Source organism: Gossypium arboreum, chromosome 1 (genome assembly GCF_025698485.1).
Source record: "Gossypium arboreum isolate Shixiya-1 chromosome 1, ASM2569848v2, whole genome shotgun sequence".
NCBI lineage: Eukaryota > Viridiplantae > Streptophyta > Magnoliopsida > Malvales > Malvaceae > Gossypium > Gossypium arboreum.
In genome coordinates, this window is record NC_069070.1 from 4,684,726 (window position 1) to 4,711,839 (window position 27,114).

The following is a 27,114-nucleotide window of genomic DNA, read 5'->3' on the forward strand; positions in this document are numbered from 1 at the left end:
TATGTGATGATTGATTGGTGATATACATGTTTAAATAACATGCATGCAAGATAGGTGTATGAAAGAGTGATTTGGTAATAAATCTGCTTGGGACAGCAGCAGTAACGTGACTTTGAAAAATCACCATAAATTGTGGGAGATGAATTACAAGCTTAATAAATTATGAAATTAAAGCTTGTTGAGTCTAGTTTTAAATGAAATAAACGAGAACATATTTTGAATTCTGTACAATGAGAAATTTGATTCATAATGAAGAGTGGTCAGATTAGTCAAATAGTGAAACATGCGAAACTTTGAGAAAAATCTGGTATTGATTGGCCAAACCAAAAATTCTGAAAATTTTATGGATAGAAGATATATGAGTCTATTTTCAAGGAAAATTAACGGAACTTGATTTGGAGTTTCGTAGCTCCAGTTATAAATGATTTAGTGACTGTTGCTCAAGAAGACAGCTTGCAGTGAAATTATGATTATGTGGTAAACATTGACAAAAATTTGTTAATGAGTTGCTTATTGATTTCTTATAAGCTTACTATGATATGTAAGTGTGGTTGACTGAATATTGTAAGGGGTTAATCGTAGTTCGTATTTGAATAGTTAGATTAACGTGTTAGTAATCCAATTGTAGGCAGTTCGTGTGGATCTCAAAGATATCGTCGCAAAGCAATTGTGTAACTAACACCCTCTTTCTTAGTCTGGATCGGCAAAAGTCGAAAAGTCGAAATGCCGAAAATCGGTATTTTGTAGATTTGCGAGTGTGCGAATGCTCGTGAGGTAAATCGATTAATGTTTTTGGTAAGCTGTAAAATTTGGACTGCAAAGTGCATGATTTCTGTGCCCTCGATATTTTTGGGCTTAATGGGCCAAAATTGGAATGATGGGCCAACGGGCCCAATTCGGTAAGAACCCTCGGTACGTGATTCTGTTAGTACGTGAAAAGTAGGAATATGCATGAAAAACCCTAAAATAGATAAATTACTAAAATACCTTTAAAAGTGGAAAATTTACAGTTTTGCCCCTAGTAGATAAATTACCGAAATACCCCTAGGGTTAAATTGACCTAAATGCATGTTTGACTGTTGTTATTTACTGCATGCCATGTTGTTATTATCTGATGCATGGGACTGGGATATTGACGGAGGAAGTACTGAAAGTGGCTTGTCCACGTACTGGAGGCTTTGCCTCAATTCTTTGATAATCGAGCGTGAAAGTTTAAATCGTGGAGTGTTAAATTTGGGTGGGTTGAGCTATTCCCACATGGAGTGTATGGCTGGTACGGGTGGAGTGTAGTGGTTGGTGGGTTGAGTAGTCTCCCAAATGGGCTTGCATATGTTTCTTGATGTTGCATGTATTTTGAAATGGGCCTATGGGCCATCTTATTATCTGAATAAGGGCTAAGGCCCGTTTAAGGCCCAGTTTATTATAATCGAAAAGGGCTCGGCCCAGACCACTATTACCCAAATGGGCTTGCATATGTTTCTTGATGTTGCATGTATTTTGAAATGGGCCTATGGGCCATCATTTATCTGAACAAGGGCTAAGGCCCGGTTTATTATAATCTGAAAAGGGCTCGGCCCAAGACCACTGATTACTTGAATGGGCTTAGGCCCAATAGGCTTGAGTGACTTGGGCTTTGAATGGGTTTTCCTTACACACTGAGTTTCCCCAAACTCACCCCTTTTATTTTCATCCACGTAGGAAATCCCCAACCATAGTGGGCTTGGAGCTGTGAGAGAATTCGGAGTGGCCACCCGTTCTGAAAGTTTGATTTTCTTTTGGTGAACTGGACATCCTTTTATTTACGTTTGAAGTTTTTGGGCTTTTAAATGTAATAAGGCCGCTTAATTATTTTTGATGGTTTTAATATGTATTACTAAGATAGGTAATACTTATATTTAACTGTTGAAACTGGATAGCTTTAGGACGCGTTTTCAAAAACAACAGTTGATTTCAAAATAACACGACAACGAGCAAAGCTTCCGCAATGAAAGTATTTTTCCAAAATTAATCACTTTTCCTAAAAATGACTTAATCAAATCGGTTTTCCTAGAAATATCCATGACGTTAAGGTGTGGCAATGGCGGTATGCATGTCTAGGATTGGATCCGAAGGAGCTTGGTATTAAGCGATCAGATGGACTCACCACCTCTTTTCCGGTTTCCTACGGTGCATGACTTCCATTCACTTTAACCCTTAATGAATTAATCTTTTGAACATCAAGTACGATTTTCTGGACTTAGAATGGAAATTTTTTTTTTTTTTTACTTTTTTGATGTGGCATGCCCGATCCGGCTATAACTTCTGGGCCGGGTTTGGGGTGCTACAGTCATTAACATCGAAAAGGAAAATGTTATTTAGTTTATGGTTGTTCATTTGACAAAGAAAGATCTATATGATCATTTCAATAGGGACAGAGTTTTTATTTGACAGATCAGCTGAGTATATGTGTTCTTGAGGGGGTAATTTAGAATTTTGACAGTATCTTCCAACATTGTGTTCTAGAGTTCAAAGGTGACTGGAAAAAGATATTCGAGGTTAAATCGAATTGTGATTCTCAGAAGTTAGTAAAAGTGTTTCATGAGTGTTGAAAGTAACTTCTTCTGGCAAGATTTTCGGGGACAAAATCCCTAAAGGGGGGGAAAGTTGTAACAGCCTAATTTTCAGTGGTGTCAGGAATAGAGATTTGAGATCACTAAATTCGATGAGTGAGTCTAAAATTTAATAAATTAATACCTATGAGTCAAATGTGAATATAGAAGTATTTTTGAATTAGTGAATTCGGTGATTTAAAAGAATTAATTAGGTAAATTGCGGCAAGAATGAGGTATCGAGACCTCCACTTCATAAATTGAGCCATAAATATTTTTAGAAATATTTGTGGAGTGTTAGTGAGGTAGTATTAAAATTTCGTTAGAAAATTTTGATGTTTGGATGGTTAATTAAATAAAAAGGTCTAAATTGAAAAAGATGTAAAAGTTACTAAAAGAATTAAATAGCTCAATTATCAAATGAGGAAGGACTTAAAGTGAAAATAAGCCCAAAGGAGATATTTTGGGCTGCAATAGCCGAGAAAAAATCAAGAAAAGGGTGAAATAAGGGCAAAATTGGAAACTTACCAAAATTAGCTAAATAAAAATGGGACCAATTTCGAATATCTAGAATTCTCTTCATTTTTTCTTCATTCTCATTAGCCAAAACGCCATAGGAGGGGTTATATAAGCTGGTATTCCATAATTTTTGCACCAAGTGAGTTAATCCTTGCCTTTTTCTTATAGTTTTTGTGCTTTTAAGACTTTTACAACTAGGTCCTACTATTAAATTCATTAGTTTTTGATTTCATGGATGAAATTGAAAGTCATCATGGTTGAGTGCTTTAAGTTTATGATGAAATAGCATGAAATTGAATCTTTAATTTGTTTATGAGATGATTTTATTAGGTAATTTCAATAGAAATTGATTTTTAGGACCTAATTGTGAAAATGTTTGGAATTAATTTCAAGTGCTGAAATTATGATTTCCAAAGGTTATAAAGTGACTTAACCTGATAGAATAAAGTTTTAATTGAGAAAAATCAGCTCAATTTAGAGCTAATTGAGTAGGGACGAAATTATTATTTATTAAAAGCTTAGGGGAAAAATGGTAATAAACATCTTGCACTAAAACAGTTTTGGACAGCAACAGTAAGTTAACTTTGAAAAATCATCATAAATTGTAGAAATCGAATTAGAAGATGAACAAAATATGGAATTAAAGTGTATTGAGTCTAGTTTCTCATAGAAGAAACGATGTATGCGATGGAATTGTAAATCATGAGATATAATAAATTTTGTAAGAAAAGGTCAGAATGAATTCGGGTTCCCTTGTTTTGAATTTAAAAAATCATAAAAAATTTAATAAAAAAATTAGGGGGTTAAATTTATATGTTTAGAATTGTGAATGAGTATATTTTCAAGAGAAACAAATAGGAACATCATTCAAATCCTGCACGAGGAGATAATTAATTTTTAGTGAAGAAGGGTCGGAACTGTCAGACAGCAGAATAGGGGTGATTTTAAAGAATAAATTGTACTTATTGGTTAAACCAAAAATTATGAAAATTTTATGATAAGAAGATACGTGAGTCTAGTTTCAGGAAAAATTAGTGGATCTTAATTTGGAGTCCTGTAGCTCAAGATGAAAATAATTTAGTAACTATGACACGGATGGATAGCTTGAATATTCACATAAGTAAATAGTGAAAATTATATATAATGTTACTTACAAGTGTGTTATTTATATTAAGAATATGGATGGAGAGGAGGAGGAGGAAAATATATATATATGAATGACTTGTGTATAAATTGATCACATGCCCGATTATAATCGATAAGTGTTGAATTAGAAATGATATAATGTTTTATTTGGAATATTTGTTATGAAATTATGATTATCGCTATAATACAAAAATCGAACTTGTGAATTTATATAACTAAATTTTGGTGACCATTTATTAATATTATTAAATTTCAATATTATTTTATGAATGGTGATTAATATTTATGTATGTTAATTGTTGAAAATAAGTAAATTATGTACAAAAGTTATGAAATTGAACTAAGTATTTCAGAGGAACGGAACGCAAGAAATGAGTACGATCTTTGAGTGAAAAAGATGAATTGAAGGTAAATTACCCAAGTAAATTGAGATTCAGCATTTGTTGCGAAGTCTCGTGTTTACTTTCCGTTTAGCTCTTACGAACTTTCGTTAACTCATATGAGTTTCAGTTAACCCTTTTAGGGTTTCAATTCAGCTCTAATGAGCTTCAGTTAGCCTTTGGGCTTCCGTTTAACACTTGTGTGCTTCAGTTAGCCTTTGGGCTTCCGTTTAGCACTTATGTGCTTCAGCTAGACTTCGGGCTTCAAATCACGATGTACTCAAATCCGTAAGTTGTTCATTGAATGGACAAGTTGGTAAGTCGTAAATGTAACGTGTGGAAAAAGAAATGTAAGTAATGTTATCATTATTATTATTGAACTCAATTATGTGATTTCGTCATTCAGAGATTGTATTTGACAGGATATGTTAGTAAATTATGAGTATGTGAATCAAAGTGACAGAATTTAAACACCTAATGGGGTTGAGCTCATTCATATGAATTTGTCATTTGAAATTGTGATTGACAGGAAGAAACAGTGAATTGCATGCTTATGAATGGTTACACATAATTATCTAAAAAAGAAAAGAAAAATGACGGTTATTGATATATGGAGACATGAGACATTGATATATGAATGTGGAATATGTTTGATAAATGTGTTCATTCATAATTATGGAATTATGTACCTCATGTGTTCTATTTGCATAAAGATGATATTTCAAATACTTTGGTGAATAAAGCTTAAATATGAAATAGTATGAAATCGAGACAAGTTGTTATGAAAATATATTTAAATTATCTGTAAGTATTTCGTACTCCTCGGTAATGCCTCGTACTCTATTCCGGCGACGGATACGGGTAAGGGGTGTTACATTTAGATCCATTTTCTTAACATCATTAAAATAAGATGACATGAAACTATTATATAAAACAAAATATAACATATTTAATTTGTAATTGAATATTATTTAGGATTGAAAATTAATTCTTGTACGTAATTATAAAATATTTAAGTATTGCTAAGAGGACTGATTTAGCAAAGGTCACTTTCCCCTCCATCGAAAGTAAGCTTGCATTCCAACCGCTCAATCAATTGTGAACCTTTTCAATAATAAACTGAAAAAAGCTTTTGGTAACTCTTTTGTGGAATAAATGAACCCCTAAATACAAGCCCATGTCATCAACTATATTGAAATTAAAAACACTACAAATAGGTCAACTTTTTCCTCCTTCACATTAGTTGAGAAATATATCTTTGTTTTAGAATAGCTCACTTCATGCCGTGAAGACTGGCAAAACTATTTCAGAATATTTTTCATCACTTGAGCTTGGTCTAAATCTGTTTTACAAAAAAGAACAAGATCGTCGGCGAAAAAGAGATGAGAAAGAGAGAGACTATTCCTTGCAAGTTTAATCGGATACCATTAATTACGTTCCACTGAATTATAAATGCTCTAGCCTAATCGTTCCATACCAAAAACAAAGAGATATGGTGAGATGGGGTCCTCTTGTCGAATGTCAGGCGACGAAGTAAATTCATCAGTTAAGCACCCATTCCACAAGATCTGCATATTGACAATAGAGACATAGTGCATAATAGTTCGCACCATATCAATTGGAATACCAACATCAAAGAGAGAATCCTCTAGAAAATCCCATCTAAGTATGTCACAGGCTTTCTCCAAGTCAAATTTAATAGCCATCTGATGCTCATTACCTTTACGAATTCTCATCGAGTGGATCATTTCCTGGACAATAATGATATTATCAATGATGATTCTCCCAAGAACAAAGCTAACTTGATTAGGATCAATCAATCTTGGCATAACAACCTTAAGCTTGTTCACCATGAGCTTAATGACAATTTTATAGAGAACGACAAACTTTTGTGGCATAATTTTAGTGAAACCGTGCCATGATGGTAGTGGCGGTGGGGGAAGCAGAAGAGGAAGGTGGTAAATTTTGAGAATCAAAATTGAGATCATTTGTAAATTTTGAGGGTTAAATTTTTTTTAAAATGATGACTAAATTGATATAATATGTAAAAGTTGAAGGCTAAATTTGTTATTATACCCTTTTTTAATTGCCATGTCACCCTCCCATTAGTGCAATTAACGAAAATGGATAAAAAAAATAATTTCGATTAGTTGAGTAATCAATAAAAAAAATTATAGTTGGATGACAAAAAAAAACAAACTCATAATTGGGTGTTCAAATTTAAAAAAAAAAATCATAATTTGGTGACCACAAAAGAAAATGGCCCATACTTCTATGACATGTGGTGTTTACCCTTTATTAATTTCACCAGTGTCGTATTTATAAATGAAAAATATTTATTCGATAATTATATAACAAAAAAAATGTTATAATGAGACTAAATTTAACCAAAATTTTTATCATTGTTAACAATTGTACTTATATTTTTAAATCCAAAATAAAACTAAATTCCTTTTAAGTAAAAAAAGAACTAAATTCAAATATATAAAGAATACAAATGTCATAATTTATCTTTGGGTAAAATACGAGTTTATCGGTGTTCTTATTTTGGTCACCTATTTTAAAAATTTGTCATTTTAGATAGTCACTCTGGTTAGATAAATTGTCAATCTTAGTCATTCTGTCATTAAACACTTATGGTCGCTAGACGAAATGCTTACGTGGCAGTCTTTTGAATGGTATAATAACAAATTTAACCTTTAACAATTTGCATATTCTGTTGATTTGGTCCTAGTTCTAAAAAATTCAACAAATTTTACCCACAACAGTTGCACATTCTATCAATTCAATCCTGATTCTAAAATAATATATATAATTTTAAAGCTTCAAAACTTAAAATTTATTATAAAAAAATATAAAAATACATAGTTTTTTTATTAAAATACCTTGTTAAATAAATTAATTTGATAGTAAATATAAAAACTATCTAATTTATAAATGAAAATTTTATTAAAGTTCTTGGTTAAATAAATAATTTGATAACAAATATCAAATATAATTTGAGTTAGTATTTGGTACATTAGTATACTTTTTAACAAACGTAAAATATTGTTATGGTTCTCTTTTTTTTAAATTTTTTAATATTTTACTATACCTTTACAAGAAATTTGTCAAACCGTCTAGCCCTATTTGTGGAGTCTAAAACTCCACTAATAGTGTATCAAATAATTTTCTATATAATTTTCTATTGTAATAAATATAAAATGGAAACCTAGGAAAAAAATCTGAAATTTCAAAAGGTTAGTTTAGCGTTGCTTTTAAAAATGATTTTAAAAATTAGGTTTAAAATTTAAGTATTTAGTATTGCTATCAAAATACTTTTCAAAAATAAAATGTTTATTTTAAACATGATATAATAAACTACAAAACAAGCATTTAAACACTATTTGAATTTATTATATTTCAATATTTCAATAAAATGTAAAAAATAATTTATTGCAACTCATTGTTAATATTTTGATATATGAAATACAAATTTTGAATATTTTAAAGTAATTAATATTAATTATTTGTAAATTCAATTTGAATTATAACCATTACAAATTTAAATATATAATTTATATATTTGAAATAAATTGAATAAAAATAATTTTATCCAATATAAATATTTAATAAAATACATTGAATTATAAATAATGATTAAAATATTATTTGACCTAAAGGCCCGTCCGAAAAGTAAGAGGGTTTGAGTAAAAATATAGGCCCAAAAAATGTGCTTGGATAAAAAAAGGCTTTTTTGAAAAACGGACCAAGCCTCAAGTAAGACTTTTTTCGCCTGGGCTCAGCTCAACCTGAATTAGCAAAAAGACCAAAAAAATATTTTTTTTGTTGTTTTGTTGTTATTTTCTTGTTGTTTTTTAACTGTTTTGTTACCATTTCACTATTATGTTACTATTATTTTATTGTTATTTTTAGATATTGTATAACTCTTGTTTTATTGTTAATTTTGTTACTATTTTAGAGTCATTTGCTTGTTAAGTTACACCTAATGTTATTTAAATATAAATATTTTTTAATTTGTTGGGAAACATTTATTTTAATGTTTTAGTATTTTTGATGTATTATATTTTTAAAATTTTTATATAAAAAATTAATTCGGCCAGGTCGAGTCCAGGTTTTAACATTTTTATATGGGTCAGGCTTGAACAAAATTTATAACTCATTTTTCAGGTTAAGATGGACCCAAGCCTAGCAAACGGGCATAATTTTTTGATAAGGCTTAACTCGGCCCATATACAGGTCTATTAAAAGCACTTCCCAAATGCAAAAGTTAGAAAAAAGTTTTTTTTTTAGGTTTAAAAGTATTTTTGACTTCAAAAACAGTTTATTTAGTATTGTTTATGGTTCCAAAAATATTTTCGAAAAACAATACTAAATACATCTTAGGTGAACTCTTTAGCTCTACCATTGATGACATGGCACTCGATGAAGCTTTAAGGTCGGCCCCTACTTCCTCAATCATGGCATCCTCTGTTAGTCCAATTCTTTATGCCGTGCCTTACTTGTCGATTTCTAAAGTTAATTTTTTTTTCTTTTCTTTTTCAGTGAAAAGATAAATTAAATTGATTGGGTGGTATTAACGACATGATCGTCCAAACGAAGTTCCACGCCTTTAAGACTTGTACCACTTGTACAATCTGTCATCACTCAACTTTGAGTGGCCTCAACTCTTCAATCTTATCTAGCTGCTTCATCGTCTCTGTTGCCTGTCCTGTGCTGTACCAGATGGTCATGAAAGCCGAGCTTGTCTTCATCCCAATGCCTCGAATGGGCCATTTCGTATCTATGGTCCAACTGGCTAAGCTTTTGCTTGATCTCCATCCCAATCTCTCCATTACTGTTTTCATGATGAAACTAAAACCCGATGCAAAAGTCGCTGCCTACGTCCACTCTCTCACTGCCACTCGCATGAAATTCATCGACCTCCCTCCACCTGAAACCCACGAAGATGAATCTCTCTCCAATTTTGCCACTACTTTATTGCAAACCCATGGACCGTTAGTGAAACAGGCTGCCACCAATATAGTTCAGTACTCCACCTCTGTGCTCGACTCGCCTCGCCTCGCCGGGTTTGTTCTCGACATGTTTTTAACTCCTTTCATTGAATTGGGTAACGAGTTGGGTGTTCCGAGTTATGTTTTCTACACATCGGGTGCAGCTTTTCTCGGCTTTCAGTTATATGTACTAGACCTTCACGATGAGCAAAATATTAACATCTTTGAGTTTAAGGACTCGGACACTGATTTCACCATACCCTCCTACCTCAATCCTGTGTCATCTAAACTCTTTCCCACTGTTATGCTCGAACCTGAATCTTTTCCTATGGTGATTACCTTGACAAGAGGGCTAAGAAAGGCCAAGGGTATAATGATAAACACGTTTTGGGAGCTCGAATCACATGCAATTAGTTCCCTATCTGATGCTAGTGCTCTACCCGTTTATCCAGTGGGACCTATATTGAATCTCGAGAGTGAAACTGAGGTCCATCAGAGTTCTGATATCATGAAATGGCTGGATGAACAACCGCCGTCATCGGTAGTGTTTCTCTGCTTCGGGAGCGGGGGGAGCTTCAATGGGGATCAAGTGAAAGAGATTGCTTTCGCGCTAGAGCAGAGTGGGCACCGGTTCTTGTGGTCATTGCGCCAACCCCCACACCCATCCAAGGGTCCGAGGGCAAGCCCAACCGACTACGATGATGCATCGGAGGTTCTGCCAGAAGGGTTTTTAGATCGAACGCATGGCATAGGTAAGATCATTGGTTGGGCACCGCAAGTGGCGATTTTGGGCCACCCAGCGACTGGAGGGTTCGTATCGCACTGTGGGTGGAACTCGACGCTGGAGAGTATATGGTTCGGAGTTCCCATAGCGGCGTGGCCAGTTTACGCAGAACAACAACTGAATGCGTTTGAATTGGTGAGGGAGTTGGGATTAGCAGTGGAAATTAAAATGGATTATAGGAAAGATGGTATGGATAGCGGTGAAATTGAAATCGTGAGTGCCAAAACGATAGAGAAAGGAATAAGGAGCGTGATGGAAGAGGGCAGTGATGTTAGGAAAAGGGTAAAAGAGATGAGTGAAAAGAGTAGGAAAGCCTTGATGAATGATGGATCTTCACACTCTACGTTACGTGGTTTGGTCGATGATGTGATGAACAATATGTTTACGAAAAATTACCAGGTTTGACATCCATCCATGAAATATGATTAAGAAAAAGATGTGCTATGTCCCTTAGTTTCAAGACTCGTACTCTTGTTCTCCTATCTTATATTTATAGAAATTGGTGGTGTTATTATATATTACTTAGTACTTATGAAACTGTTTTTTTGTCGATGTAAGAGTTCTATTGCATATCGAAATATTGGCTGAGAGCAAATGGAACTCAGAGGCATAATATAATCATTAACAATGTCACCATTCTTAATACACATTTAGACTTCTCTCTTGACACCCCCACCACAAAAACTTAATTTTAAGTGCATTATGCCTGGGGTACGAGTACAAGTAGAAGCATGCATGCATGAGATATTATAAACCCAACTTTCATCAAAAAAGTGAGAAAATATGTTACATACTCTGATTTCACATCACCTCTACCTTGTGTTATTTCCACAACTACAACTACTTGTGCTGATGATAAATGAAATCTATGAACTAGCCATGCGACTCAGGCCGATGGTATTCCCGCCAACAATTCTTTGGATCCTACCAAGTGTCCTGGAATGCATTGCTCTTGATCTCTTCAAAAGCAGACAGTGTTTCTGAATCAAGATCTCCAGCAAACTGCACACACAGCAGGAGCTATATAAGGAATGTTTTCATAAGCACAAGCAGGAACTAGAATAATTAATGAGTTCTCATACCTTAAAAACCCTCTTAACACATACTTAAAAATCATGACACAAAAACGAAATACAGAATCATGTATCCCAGAAACCAATTTCACTTTCCAAATTAGGTTTCTATTGATTTAACATCCTTAACACATTGAGGAGTAGGGAGGAATTTGTGTTTATAGGGAAGGGAACCAATTCAAGGATTATCTGGTGAGCCTTATTTGCAAAATGCATGCCTTGAAGAAGCAGTGCCTCTCCACACCCCAAGGCCTTCCGAGCTCATTTCTTGCAAGTTCTCTTCACCACCTGTAGTTTCTCTCTCCATCCAAACCTCCAGCCTAGATGTTTAAATCCCTTCTCCTTGAGGAGTCCGTAAAGCATGCCCCACTCACCTCTACTACACTTTCAAGGTCTGTCTCCCTCAAATACAATGGAAATCATCAATCTTCCCACCAAGGAGTCAAAGGAGTTCAAAGAGCCTGAAGATATTGCGGACCCCCTCGAGGCCCTCTTTCAGCAACACTAGCGCTTAGACATCACCTACACTAATCTGTGTCGTTTTATCTTCAATTTACTTTAGAGTTTCTTCCCTTCAATGAGTCAAAGGAGTTTGAAGAATCCACAAAGCTACCTCTAGGGCCTCCTCATCATCCTCTTTGAGTTCCTAGGTTGCGTCTCACACCTAGGAAACTCTGATCCCTTTCCTTTCTTTGTTACTAACTCTATTTGCCACCTTCCTTCCCCATGATTCAAGCATTACCTCGTGTTGAGTACAAACGCTCTCCCTATTGCAATCCTTGAACTTTTCCATTCGCAAAATTTGGTTATTTCATTAATAACCAAACTCAAGATACCATGCCTAAAAAAAGCAACAAAGAGTGCCCCTTGATGTGATACTCTACCCCAATGTGGGAGAAAGCTAAGCTCTATTCAAGAAGGTTTGCACTAACAAAGGCCAAGTCTCCAAAACTCCCCAACTTAAAAAGAAACGGCGAACCGTTAGACCACCAATACTCCCTTTCCCGCCAAATCTCCTCCATCATCCAAGCCGCCACCGACTGTGCTCGTGAGCTCGGCCGGGAATTTTATTTTACTCATTTGGAATCTGTATACTAACTTTTTGTTTGAGGATTTTGTGGATGTGGTTGCAGTGCAGGTAACAGATGAATGGTTTCGTAGGAACTCCACTGAAGAAATTTTGCTGTAAGATTAGGCCGAATATCAATTTTACTTGTAAGTAATTTGATAAAAAGAACCGTGTGATTAGCTATGATATAAAAGATTAATTCAAATATTATTCTTTAATTTGAAAGTAAAATCATGCATTTTAATTTCCATTTCAAAGTTACATCTTTAAACGTTTTATATATTTTTGTGTTTTTATTTTTCAATTTTTTTAAACTATAAATTTTAGAATTTAGATTAAATTTATCCCAAGGTTGTGGGTAAAATTGTTATTTTTTTAAATTAAGATCAAATTTATAAAATACGTAAAATATTAAAAATTAAATTTATTATTATAACAAACCAAATATTGGGCCAAAAGTATTTAAGAGTAAATTGGGTTTTATTACCAATAAAAATAACATCCCTGAATACTACCATTTTATAAGAGTTTCGTGAAAATAAAGTCAAAACTCCTCATCAAATTTGAACCGACGACTTACGCCTTACCATAACGTTTTGAATTAAAAAAAGTAGTTCAAATCACTTACTAAATGAATCAGTAGATGGATAAGATCCATTTATATATATAACTATATGCAGTAGACTCATAGTGGCTAGTAACTAAAATTAACAACTCGTCTGACAGAAACAACTAAAATAATAAACTTTTTAAATAAACGATAAAAATAAAATCATGAACAAATTTAGATGACCAACTAGATAAATATGAGGTACAAGAGCGAGACAATAATCTCTTTACCTAACATCTTCTACAAATTTTTATAAACAATATGATTTTTTTTTACAATAAACAATTTAACTTTACAAATTCTTTATCCTACTAATTAATCACCAAAATATGAAGACATATAAACGATGCAAACACTAAGAAGACATATGTAGCATATCTATAATACCGAAGAATATGAATCTAGTTGAAAGCCCATTTATTGTGCACGTTTTCTATATTTTATTTTACTCCATTTATTATATAATTAATTATTTAGAAATATGTTTATTTATGATTTCTTTACTATTTGTGAACACGTACAATCACAAATAAATCATTAATTTAAAGTTAAATTCTACTGTTAATCCTCCTTTTATTTTACAAACATAATACATTTAGATTTTATACTCTAATTCAATTAAATATTAATGTCCATCTACTCTATAAATCAAATTTTAAAATTAATCCCGACCAAAATATTAATACTGTTTAGTTAAATTTAATCACATATATTATACACAGATTGTAGATTTAATTCATTTTAAATCTCAATGCTTTTCAAATTTTAGATTTTTATTTATTACACAAACTAATCCATTAACAAGAATTTAATGAATAATACATTACATATAATAATTTTAGTACATAAAATTTTGAACATAACAACTTAATAAATAAATTTATTATTTGATAAGAACAAAATTTTTAAAATTGATAAATACAACTAAAAATACTGAACTAATGTACAAAATTAAATCCACAACCTTCACATTTAAATTTTAATTTAAACAAGGATAAACCACATAATCAGCCGAATTATTCAATTAGTGCATTTGAAGTACCCGTGTATCCGCAGCAATCCCATTGATAAATTTGGAACATTGTGCCTCAACAAAATAAACAGTGGTGCTAAATGCATAAAGATTTAAGACATTATTCTAGACAGAACACTTGAGAATATCCTTGACGACCACCCTCGGTACTAAAACTATCAAACAACATGCAGCATCACAAGTTGCTGCCATATCCCAAAGCTCAAAGCTTCAACAAAACCAGATCATGAAGGTATGGCACAACCCTCCAGCCATTGTTCTGAATTTCAAATACTTCACCAATACCACAGCTGCCACCACCAGTCGTATATTCAATCATCCAATGCCATTTCAACCACTCATCATTCCCAACTTCTTATTTAGCAAATCAACTATGTACAAGCCATTAACTAGTTTTTAACTAGGGCAAAAGATGCACTCTAGGTGCTAGAACCCTTGAATTGCCTTTGGCACAAAGCATAACCCTCATGTAAGTGTATTGAGTTTTTGGAAGTCATGTGTGTCTGCATAATAAAGCTTAGGAGCTACAGTCTCTAAAATGCGGTCTAGTTTATCTATGAAACATGCAATTTCTTTATTAGTCAATATGCATTATTTCTTTATGGTCCATGATGTTGAATGCTCAAATATTGAGTTTGAGATGGATCCATTTCTTACTATTAGAGGTAAAAAAATGAAAAATCAGAAAATTATGCCTATGGCCCTACAAGAAGGCATGGCTAGGCGCATCAGGCGTGCACCTGATCAAATGGACCTAGCCTGGAAGTGTCTTGAGGCATTTTTTGTTGGATAATGCTAAGGCACATGGCGCACACCTTGACAACACTGGCAACATGACAAAAATTTCAAGCCCAAACCAAGATAATTTGACAACATTAAGGCATAAAGACTTAATATAGGAGATACCCATGCATGCATATAAATAACAAGCTTGTTCCACCATGATGAGCAGACAGGAAACAAAATCAAGTCCACCATCAAGGGTTAACTACCAAACAAAAAAGGTAAATGTAAGAGCCGCACTCACCTGAAATTATCAACCTACCTTAGCAGCAAGCAATTTGGAGTTAATCCAGTTGCCTCTATAAAAGATTGACACAAATTCAATCAATGCGACAACTAGAAAGAAAGAACCCCCAGCTAACAGTAGACAAAGGAAGAAAAGGAGAAAAAAGGGGTATTGCCCAGACAAGTGAACAACCTACCTCTTAGTCTCCTGTTCAAGAACAATTCCGTCAATGCAACACAACTAGAACCCTTAGACCACATTCTTAGTGCATAAAATACTTGAAGCTGAGAGACTCTCAGTATGGGCGCGAACGATTTCCGCCATAGTGATGCCTATCTGGCCCAGAACCACCATCTCTGTAACTATCCCTGCGCCTGTCGCCACCACCTCCGTAGCCACCTTTACCACCTCTGTCAAATTTAAAAAAAAAAAAAAAAAACAGAATTTATTTAGGAAAAGAACAAGTTTACTTGGTATAAACACAAGTGAGAAATTTTAGGCAATCTTCTTTGCTGTTTACTTCCACAGTGACAAACAAAAGGGGTGACCAAGTATTACCATAAGCAAACCATACACAAGATGAGCAGTAAAACATAGGCTGTTAATGATAACCAAAGGTGCTCATTTGAATATTTGGTTTCAAAAGGAAATAAAAGCAAGTAAAACCTTAAAGCAGGAATCCGACATGACAGTATAAAATATAGACAGAAAAAAATGCTCTATAGGCATCATATGTTCATAAATAACATTGAAAAACAAAGCATCTAATTATTATATAGATTAACTCAATCCAAAGAAAACCCCAATGGGACATCTCAATCACTTCGAGACAGGAAAAGGCATCTAAATGAAAAGGTTATAGTTAGGTAGTCAAAGGTAAAAATGATACCCATGATCATGTACTTTGAGCGCAGTCTTCTCTGCCATAGCCACGCCAATCGTATAGCCTCTCATGACATGATCTGAGAGAAGATTCCACAAGGATGAGGTAAAATATTTAAGGCAACAAACTAAACTAAGAAGTTTGTGAGTACTTACTGTTAAAGAAACTGCCAGCAGAGTGAGCAGCCTGAGGATCTTCGTAAGACAAAACTGCATCGCCTTTCTGGTTTCCTTTATCATCTGTGTATATTTTAATATTCCATGGCCATTGATCTTTATAGCCACGCTTCTGCTTAATTCTTCCAACCTAAACAAGAAGTGAATTGTTAGAAACACTAGTGAGGATAAAAAAATATTCATGCAAAATAGAAAAAGAAATTGTCAATAGAACCACGTACATAAAACACCCCTAAGTCCATGAAACATGGAACTAGAGAACAAAATAAGTTTCAAAGAATAATTATCATAAACTAAAAATACCATATCTGAAAATAAAACAGAAACACCGGTACGAAGTAGACGACATAATTCCCATTAGACAGCACATGGATTTAAAGTATAAGATTCAGCCATTACTTGTCCAATGCCGCCAAAAAGGTCTCTTAATTCTTCAATAGTGACATCAGGTGGCAAATTTGTTATGTATATTCTTGAGTTGTCGCAAGAATCCCCACAGTTGCCGTCACACTGCTTGATCTTAGCCGGTGCTTCAACAGGAGGCCCACCATAACCACCTCCCTGATTTCGAGGACCACCAGAACCAAACCCACCAGGAGGTCCACCACGACCACCAGTCCTCACATCACTCAAACCCTCACCAGCATAACCACCCACAGGGCCACCATAAGATGAAGGGTATGATGTAGGTCCACCAGTATAGCTCGTAGGTGGAGGGACTGAGTCCATTCCATAATTTGCATTCCCACCATATGCATTAGGAGCAGGTGGATAATTCCCACCATAAGAATTGGGCGCTGGAGGAGGAACTTGACTGTACCCACTATCTTCTCCCCCTTGACTACTTCCATAAGAACCACCTCTACTACCACTGCTTCTATTATCATTATTTCCCCCTCTGCCTCCATCATAGTTGTTATTCCTCGCACCATCATAACCACCTCTACCCCCATCTCTACCTCCGCGATTACCACCATATCCCCCACCACCACCTCCTCTGCTATAACCACCACTAGTACTACCACTACCACGATCACCACCAGCACCCGCAGGAGATGGTGCACCGCATTTGTTACATTCAACTCTTCGTGCAAAGTTCAAGTTCCCACAGCTACATAGACATATGCCAGTTTAAACAAACATAAATCTAACAACTAACAGTAGTATCAAAATATCAGCAAACCGAAACCTTAATATTTGACTAATGAACAATGCAAAATCCGCAACGGAGAGGAAAACCTCCCCCCATAAGTAAATCAAAAGCAGTGGAAGATCGTTTACCTGGGGTTAGGGCAAAGCCAATCACCATCACGTCCGCTTCCACCACGACCACCACCTCTTCCCCCGCCACCTCTTCCAGCACGCTCTCCACCTTGATAGCCTCCACCGCCTCCTGAAACATCAAGATCCCATTAATTAAACTAAGAACATAACAAGACCTTAAAGCGGATTGATCTCCAAAAAACCAATATCAAACTGCGAGAAAACGAACAGTCAACAACGCTACCCCGCAAATATAACAAAAAATATTAAGAACAAACAAAATTACCTCGATTTTGATAACCACCGCCATACCCTCCACCTCCAGCTCCTCCTCTGCCGCCTCCACCACGATCCCCATGACCTCCACTTCCACCTCGTCCGCCACCACCACCGTAACCCCCGCCGCCGCCGCCATAGCCTCCAGATCCGCCATAACCACCAGCATATGAAGGCGGAGCAGCTTCGCCTCCGTCTTGACCGTACATCCTTTGATGATGTATCTAGGGCTTTTTTGTTTTGTTTGTGTCTTTCGTTTTAGGGGACAGAGGAAAAAGAAAAATAAGAAATATTTAGGGTTCAATAAATTTATAAGATGTGTGATGTTGGAATATATAAAGGCCGTCCGTCTAAGAGACGATAGATTTTCTTCAAACCCATTGACAGATTATTTGCCTTGCCCGCTTCTTTCATCGCATACAATTCTCCAACACGTGTCACTCATAAGGCCTACTTCCTCCAATTTTTGGTGACATTAAAAAATTATTTTAGGGTAAACTGTAAAAATAGTCACTTTTATTTGTCTCAGTTTATATTTTAGTCACTTATTTTTGAAATGTTAAGTTTTAATCACTTATATTATCATTTTACTATGAAGTGATCACTCTACCGTTAAAATTTGTTACCTCCCTAAAGACAGTCCTACGTAGCAGTCTAAATGGGTTTTAAATGCCAACTTAGATGTCCAGTTGCTATGATGAAAATAGGTTTTTAATTAAATAAATTTAATTTGGACTGCCACATAAGACCGTCGTTAGAGAGATAACGGAGCTTAACGGTAGAGTAATCACTTTACAACAAAATAATAACGTAAGTGACTAAAATGTAAAATTTCAAATATAAGCAACTAAAATTTAATCTGGGACAAACAAAAGTAATTATTTTTATAATTTACCCTTTATTTTATTATAAACAATCCATCGAGCAACACGAACAAAAAAAAAGATTAAAATTAATCCAAAACCTTCAGAGTAAAGAAACTATGTATAAAATCAAAATAGGGCTCTCTTAACCATCACCAACAACCTCCTCAAGATAGAAAGATTATAAAAGTTTTCATAATTAGACAAGTAACTATCAAAGCTAAAAGTTATGTCATTTTGTACGCTTAGTCATCTATTGCCAGTGCTTAGATACCCTTATTGGTTAAAAAAAATAAATATAATCGTGTCCCTTTCAATCACAATCAAATAGGAACATATTAAAATCCAAACTTGCCATAGAGGTGGTATTGTCTCCTACCTCTACACACAGCCTGGGTAGGTATAGTCTCTTGCCCTAAACACAATGACTAACATCATAAACTTCAAATCTAACTGACTACCATCAACTTCCACGAGAACATGCCAATCCTCCAAATTCTTCGACCAAGGTCCTATTCTAATCAATGATTGAAGCTACCACCACTTCAGTTCTTAGTAACATTTGAGGAGTCACCCACCTTCCCAATAACTTCCTTCTTTGCATTGATGCAGCTCATCTATAGTTTCATCAATCTCAATCCATCATCATTACATAGAAATTCAGGTTATGTTTCAATAGTTTTATCTCTTTCTGAGTTTTTGATCCGATTTATTATTTGTGAACTTAGATTTAGACATTTTCTAACTATCTTTCTCTTTTTTTTTTCTTGAATAGTTATATTTAAGATGACCTTTCGTCTTTAACTTCAAAAGCTTTTAAAATAATGGACTTATAAAACATTCTAATTGAGGACTTAAAGTGTGAATATCATACAAATTAAGTTCTTCCCTGATCCAATTTAGGCGTTAAATGTTAACTCGCATATAATGTGGAATATATTTAAAACACATATGTAAATATTGTATGAACAGATTGAATATTATGTATTTAAAAATAAAAATAAAAACTTAATCAGATTTTTATCTTTTAACTTATGCATTCTTCTATTTTTTTACAACATCATTTCCAAACTATTATAGGTAAGCACAACTTTAAATTTTTATATTGCATTTTAAATATGCCCCGCATTATATTCAAAAGACTTAATTCATAAATTGGTACTTAAAATATGCTCATATTCTCATATTGGTATTTAACGGTTTTTTTATCAGAAGTAGTACCTGGACTATTTTTTTTCCCAAGTTGGTACCTTCATTAGTTAAACAGATAGTCAAACCTTAAGTCTATTTAAAATAAAGGCTTAACCCATAAATTGGTACTTAAACAATGTCATTTCCTCTCATTTTAGTACCTAAACATTTTGTTCACAAGTTACTACATCTATTGTTAGTCAGACTGTTAAGTCTATTTTTTTTAAATAATTAATTAAAATTTTCTATCTAGCAAAAAAGTCAAAATATTATTTTCTTTGTATATATATTTATTTAAAAATTATTAAAAATCATAAAATAAATAAAAAGGAAATTTTAAAAATCAAGACAATTAGTTCAACCAGTTTTTTAGCTCGGTCCAACCTATTAATTTGGTCTAATTCTGAAAACATTGATTTTAATCAATGAAAGAACTTTGTTGATCCCATCAGGTCGAGCAAGTAGGTGATAAATTTTTAAAACAAAATTAATCACTTTCGATCTTTAGTAAACCAATTTCGAACATTCTTGACATAGCTAGACATTCAAATGAATAAGAAAGAAAAATAGAAAAAAAAATAAAGAGATAAATAATGTAAAATAAAATAAAATAATTAACTTTTTAAAGGTTATATGACATGATAATCTATTATTAGCTGTAATTTTTTAACATATATAATGTTTTAATGTAAAGTGAGCAACGAAAGAATAGTTTAGGTATCACTTATGATAAAAAAAAGTTTAAGTACCAACTTAAAAAAAATTGCTTAAGTACTAATTTGTGGATTAAACCTTTTCATTAATTGATTAACAAAATTACCAATTTAGTTAACAAAGTAATTGATTAAATAATGATATACTTAATTAAAATGTTTTAATTGGGGATTAATTTAAAATCAGTCCATAGCTTATGGCCATTAAGTACAATTAATTCAAATTACTATGAAAATTTTAACTTGTAATTTGATAATAAATTTAAATTTTGTGTAATTATTTTGATTTTAATTATACATATTTTAATAAATAAATGTACCTATTTATTTTCATGTTGAATAAATATAATTATTTGTAATTTGTTTACAAATAATTGAATAAAATCAAATTTTAATGCATAAAATTCATAAAATCTCATATGCAATTTTTAAATTCTATCACTTCTATGTACTAGAATGTACTTTTTTAGAAAATTCTTACATATGTAATAATATTTCGGAAACTGTCAAAATAAGTCATTAATCTAATGATGAATATAATAGTGTTATTTCTTGATTAAAATAGGGATAATATAATTTTGACACCGAATTTAGTAATTATGTTCACTTTGGTATTTGTAGGTTTTTTTATCACTTTGGTACTTGAACTTGGCAACTAAATTTATTTTGATCTCTAAACTTGGATTCTGTCAATATCTAATAATGTGATTAGTGTTACTAGAACAAGTCCGGATCGATCGGGAAAACCGATTGGATCATGAACTGATTGATATAACAGAGTTAACAAATGAGTTAAATCGATTGAATAAAAAATTGCTTGGAAATGGTAAAAAAATGAAAGCTGGAACAAACATATGTAGTTGAACAGGTTGAATCAGTTTAATAAAATTTTTAAAGATTGTTTCATTTAATTATTTAATTATTATTGACCTGGCGATTGAATCAATCAAATGGGTTAAATTAGGAACCTATGGTCTAACCGGTTTAACCACCAATTTGATTATTAAAATACTAGGCGCGATATTATAAGATTGTATCAAGTCATCACTGGGAAATTTATATAAACTTTTAAAAGTTCAAGTGATGTGTGGTATAATATCATAGTGTCTCATCAAACTTTTGTATTTTCAAGTTTAGGGTCCAAAATAGGCCTATTTGCAAAGTTTAAATGCCAAAATGGACTTAATTACTAAGTTTAGGGACTAACAATTATATTATGGCTTTAAAATAGTCTTAACAAATCATTTTAATTTTTTTGAATAAAATACCATTATTAATAGTAACCATGAAAAACAATAATACAAAGACAAATAGTACATCACTATAAATTAATGCACAAATGTCATGCCTACAAAGTAATATAATAAAAAAGGGGACAATGTAACACCCCTAACCCGTATCCGCTGCCAGAACAGGGTTTCGGAGCATTACTACCATTTACAGGTCACTAAAAAAAATTTAAATACTTACCGATTCAATGCATCATATAAATAAATATATTACCATTCAATCAACAGTTTGACAGTTGTATAAGCATCAAACAGCAACATTGTTAGTATACTTGCACATATCTCATATAAATTCAACAACGATATATCTATTTTCTCGACATATCGCACTTGAGTTTAATAATAGTCTCAATTACATAATTTTCCTTGTATCAACATATCAAAGATAATCATATATGTACATGTCATGAAACATATCATGCTCTTACCATTTCTTCATAAGCATATATCATTCATTTCATTATATCAATATTTTATGCTCCATCATTTCCATATATTTTATGTATATTTATTCCGGTAATAGCTTATATCAAACTTAACATAAATTATATTTCATGTACTTATACTTATTTCGTTTATCTATCTTCATAATTATTTCATATAACCATTCGTCATCTGATACATATTACTTGAATATCAATTGTTCAACAGATGTTAGAGCGTCTCCCATCCACGGTCTTATTTTTCTTTGACATGATGCCATAGTGTCTTTCAACTATGGTCTTACTCATTTTCTGTCATGTTGCCATGGTATCTTTCAACCATGGTCTTGTTCATTTCATATCACGTTGCCATGGTATCTTTCAACCATGGTCTTACACATTTCATATCGAGTTGCCATGGTATCTTTCAACCATGGTCTTACACATTTATATCGAGTTGCCATGGTATCTTTCAACCATGGTCTTACACATTTCATATCGAGAGCACACTCCCATGAACCTCATCCTTACAATGGGATTACCGGTCAAAGCTAAATCCACATAATATAAACTCATAGAGTATTGTCGGGATTACCACCAGGCTAAATCCCAACGACAATTACTCTAATGAGCTTGGATCTGAATTACCATCAAAGCTAAATTGAGACCCTAATTCGGATTACCCGTCCGGGCTAAATCCATTTTACACATATTCTTCGGGAGGGCTATATCAGGATAGGATCACCCGTCCGGGCTAGATCCTTTTTACCGTCAATTCCTTTTCAGAGATCGATCGAATTTTCCTTTCATTCAACCGAGATTTCTTCTCCTTTTATCAAATTTATCAATGTTTCATAAATTTTCATAAATGAACATTCAAATCATATTCACATCAATAACATACAATCTCAAGCATTTAAGAATATAATTCAAGTTACACGAACTTACCTCATTGATTGCTCGAGTTTATTATTTCATTATTCTGATATATTTTCTTTTCCATGATTAAGTCTCGTATTTGTGTCGTCCGGATCTTTATAAATAAGTTTGATCATCATTTTCATTCATTTCATATTCTAATACATTTAATTAATGCTCTAGGCAAAATTACCATTTTGCCCCTAAACTTTAATTAATGACGATTCCATCCTTAGGGACGGAAAGTAAAATTCTTGCAATTTAATCCTTATTTCCAACTATTATTCTCATATATATTGATAATAGTCCATGAATTCTATAAAATATCAAAATTTTCCATAATTTCAACACTTTTCAATTTAATCCCTAAAACATGTTTTCCCGATCTTGAACTAAATTGATAATTTCGTTAAATTTTTGTAATTTAAATAATAAAATAATCTATTTCATGCAATTTAGTCATTTCTGACATTTTACAAAATTGCCCATAAAATTTTACTTTTATTCAATTTAGTCCCGAGCCTAAAACATGCAAATTAGCCATGCTAGATGAATATTCATACATATTTTCCTCCTCCTCCTCTCCATTCCACATCCTTAATTTATATAACATACAACAAGTAACATTATCAATAATTTCACTATTTACTTATATGTACATTAAAACTGTCCATTTGCGTCATAGTCACTAAATTATTTATATATTAAGCTACAGAACTCGAAATTAAGATCCGTTAATTTTTCCTGAAACTAGACTCACATGTATTCTTATCATAAAATTTTCAGAATTTTGGTTTAGCCAATTAGTACAGTTTATTCATTAAAGTCACCCCTGTTCTGCTGTCTGACAGTTCTGACCCTTCTTCACTAAAAATTAGTTATCTCCTTTTTACAGAATTCAAATGATGTTCTAGTTTGTTTCTAATAAAACTAGACTCATTCAGGATTCTATAAATATAAATTTAAGCCTCTAATTATTTTTCTTCATTTTTTTATTATTTTTCAAAGTTTGAACAGGGGAACCCGAATTCATTCTGACCTTGTCTCACAAAATTCATTATATATAAAAATTTACAAATTCATTGCTTACACTGTTTCTTCTATGAGAAACTAGACTCATTAAGATTTAATTCCATATTTTTTTCATCTTCTAATTCAATTTATACAATTTATGGTGATTTTTCAAAGTTAGACTACTGCTGCTGTCCATAACTGTTTTAGTGCAAGATATTAATTACCATGTTATAACACCCTTATTTTCTTTTTCTACACCATTTCTCATCACTTTCTCTTATTTTCTCTTCACTAACATATCAAGAACATAGGACCTTATGTAATAAAACTCTACTATAACATTATTTCCATGATTTATCAACAATAACAAACTTAAAACATATTGAAATCTTGATGTAATTACCTTATTCTCTTGATACCAATCTTTAACTTGATTTTCTCTCTCCTCCAGCTTCTATTTCTTGAATCCAACTTGATATTCTAACTCCCCATGTTCTCCTTAACATTTTTATCTCTTGGTAGCTATGGAAATTCATTTGATTTTTGGGTGAAAATGGTAAATTTTTGGTAAAGGACCAAATTGTAAAGAAAGTAAAACTTTCTTTCTTCCTCTCTTTCTCTCACGTTAGTTTGCATGGAAAGGAAAGATGATGAAAATTCTTCATCTTTCTTTCCTTATATACTAAATAAATAATAATAAAATAATATTAAATATCTCATAAAATATTAATAAAATAATATTTATCTAATTAATTAATTTAAAATATCATTAACATAATCATTACATTCTAGAATTCTCTCTCTTACTAATTGACCATTTTGCCCTTCATGATCTTTTAGAATTCCATCCTTGAGTCATCATTTAATTTGGTAAAATTGCAATTTAGTCCCTCATAGTTTTTCACTTTTTCAATTTGGTCCTAATTCATCCATTTTCCTTAGTTTCTAGATCATTCTACCCTTAAAATATTTACACTATTGGTCCTTCAACTTTTTCATATTTACACTTTAACCCTTTAAGTCTTGAGTATTTACTCTTAGGCAACAAAACTTTTCTAACTTTTACAATTTAGTCCTTTCCTAGATCAAGATATCATAATTTACTTCCCAATGTTGCCATAACTCAAAACTTCCTTTTTATCACTTTATTTCCTTATTTTATTATATCAAGGATAATGTATTCTTGTAAAGATTTTCGAGGTATTACATTTCTCTCCCTTAAAATAAATTTCATCCTCGAAATTTTCTTGTTTTCTTTGATCATGAATTTCATTATTTCTATAGTTCTATAGTTTCTTTCTGTACATATTTACCCAGTTTATCATTTATATCCATTCTCTATCTTTTCATTTCATAATTTATTTTCAATACAATATTTCACATTTACCTTTCGAGCTTCTACCAATAGAAATAAAAATAATATCATATGAATCTTATTATCAAGTGTTCTATCACATATATTGGCTTGAAAACCAAAGAAAGATAGAGTAGTACCACTTGTGAATCAATCGGACTTGCGATAATTTCGTCTATTAGCATATTTATCCAACCTTTTCATATATTGATTATAGCATCCAAACATGAACAGCTCCATATGCCTCGAAAATATCAATATATATAAGATACCCATATAAAATCCCAAAATTTACTATAATATACCTAGTTATAACGGCTATATTCAAATATTTTTGCAATCTATTCACCAATCTATTGACTAGTATAGTCATCAATAATTTCACATCATTTACTCCACTCAAAAAACTAATTCGGAAGAAATTTTCAGTTAACTATTCAGTAAATACCATATTTAAATAAATCAATTTTCCCATAAATAACTTCTTTCTTTAACGGTGATATCAGATATCTCAACTAGTTTAAGAAAAATCGATATCTTTATTCGTAACCCATCTTTACTTATTAACTCATTCTCGGCCCGATTGCATTATCAATTGTTCAACCATTGAGTTTTTCACTTTCCGCTTCGAACTTAATTAATATAAATCTCATGAATTTCATTGCATATAATTCTACTAGTAAAGGGGTATAGATCATAAAGTCTCATAATTTATTTGTCATATATTTACTCATATAACATTTATCTTTCTCAAGTACTATAAAACATTTATTCGTACTTTTACGAGTTCTACTTCATCATAACTAACATTTTTACTCGAGATAATCCTTTACTTAGAATTAAAATTGTTTACTTTTTACTTAGCGAGGCCCAAGAGACTAGATAGAACACTTGGATATATGAGACTTATATAGAGGTGCATTATTATGCACTATTAAACAGAGAACATCAAGTGCTATACGAGAAAGTACAAATGTCTTTGAATGTGCTAATAATCGAAAAGCATCTTGAGGTCCCTTAATATACTAGTAGTTCTAATCTTGTCTACTTGGGCAAATTATTTCATGCACGCATATCACTTTTACACCTTTCGCATGATACTTTTACATGCTTTACAATTTAATCCTTGTACCAATAATTCATATACTTATATCTTCTCAGTATCTTCAATACATGTAATATATTTCAAAATTCACTATTTATTCATAATTCTCTAATAATCCTTATCATGTACTTCATATATTACTTTTATATATTTTGTAATTTAGTCATCAAGACAATATTTCATGTAGTAATATAATTTGCTTTTAATAATACATATAGCATCATATTCATCATCGACATGTATTATAAAACATTTATTCATACCATTTTTTTATACCGATTCATCATAATCAACTTTCTACTCATATACTTGAGTATCGCTTTTAACATTATCTAATTAGCTTGGTTGAAAACATCTCTTTCTATAAATAAAACAAATCTCATCGAGTCGAAAGATATCACACTATCACATATTATAATGACATGTGTTTTTAGACTTCACA

The 27,114-nt window shown here is 32.4% G+C and overlaps 2 protein-coding genes and 1 long non-coding RNA gene across 4 annotated transcripts; 2 read left to right on the forward strand and 1 right to left on the reverse strand.

The window, feature by feature from the left end:
• Positions 1-698: 698 nt before the first annotated feature.
• LOC128290314 (uncharacterized) lies at positions 699-1,899 on the forward strand. Its single transcript, XR_008280058.1, has 2 exons — positions 699-899; positions 1,699-1,899. It is a non-coding gene; the product is annotated as an uncharacterized LOC128290314 (long non-coding RNA).
• A 7,261-nt stretch (positions 1,900-9,160) lies between these two features.
• LOC108480918 (anthocyanidin 3-O-glucosyltransferase 2-like) lies at positions 9,161-10,927 on the forward strand. The gene has a single exon (XM_017784054.2). The coding sequence runs from the start codon at positions 9,218-9,220 to the stop codon at positions 10,814-10,816; it is 1,599 nt and encodes a 532-aa protein (XP_017639543.2). The 5' UTR covers positions 9,161-9,217; the 3' UTR covers positions 10,817-10,927.
• A 3,187-nt stretch (positions 10,928-14,114) lies between these two features.
• On the reverse strand, positions 14,115-18,248 carry LOC108483519 (transcription initiation factor TFIID subunit 15b). Of its 2 annotated transcripts, XR_001871096.2 has the most exons (7): positions 17,814-18,248; positions 17,546-17,657; positions 16,664-17,375; positions 16,244-16,394; positions 16,095-16,167; positions 15,402-15,615; positions 14,115-15,278 (listed from the first exon to the last, which is right to left on the reverse strand). XR_001871096.2 is itself a non-coding variant. In XM_017786968.2 (6 exons), exons 1-6 carry the CDS (start codon positions 18,010-18,012, stop codon positions 15,501-15,503), a joined length of 1,362 nt encoding a protein of 453 aa, XP_017642457.1. In that variant the 5' UTR covers positions 18,013-18,248; the 3' UTR covers positions 14,115-15,500. The 2 variants fall into 2 exon arrangements, 1 of the variants encoding a protein (XP_017642457.1); XM_017786968.2 differs by having other exon boundaries at positions 14,115-15,615.
• Positions 18,249-27,114: the final 8,866 nt, after the last annotated feature.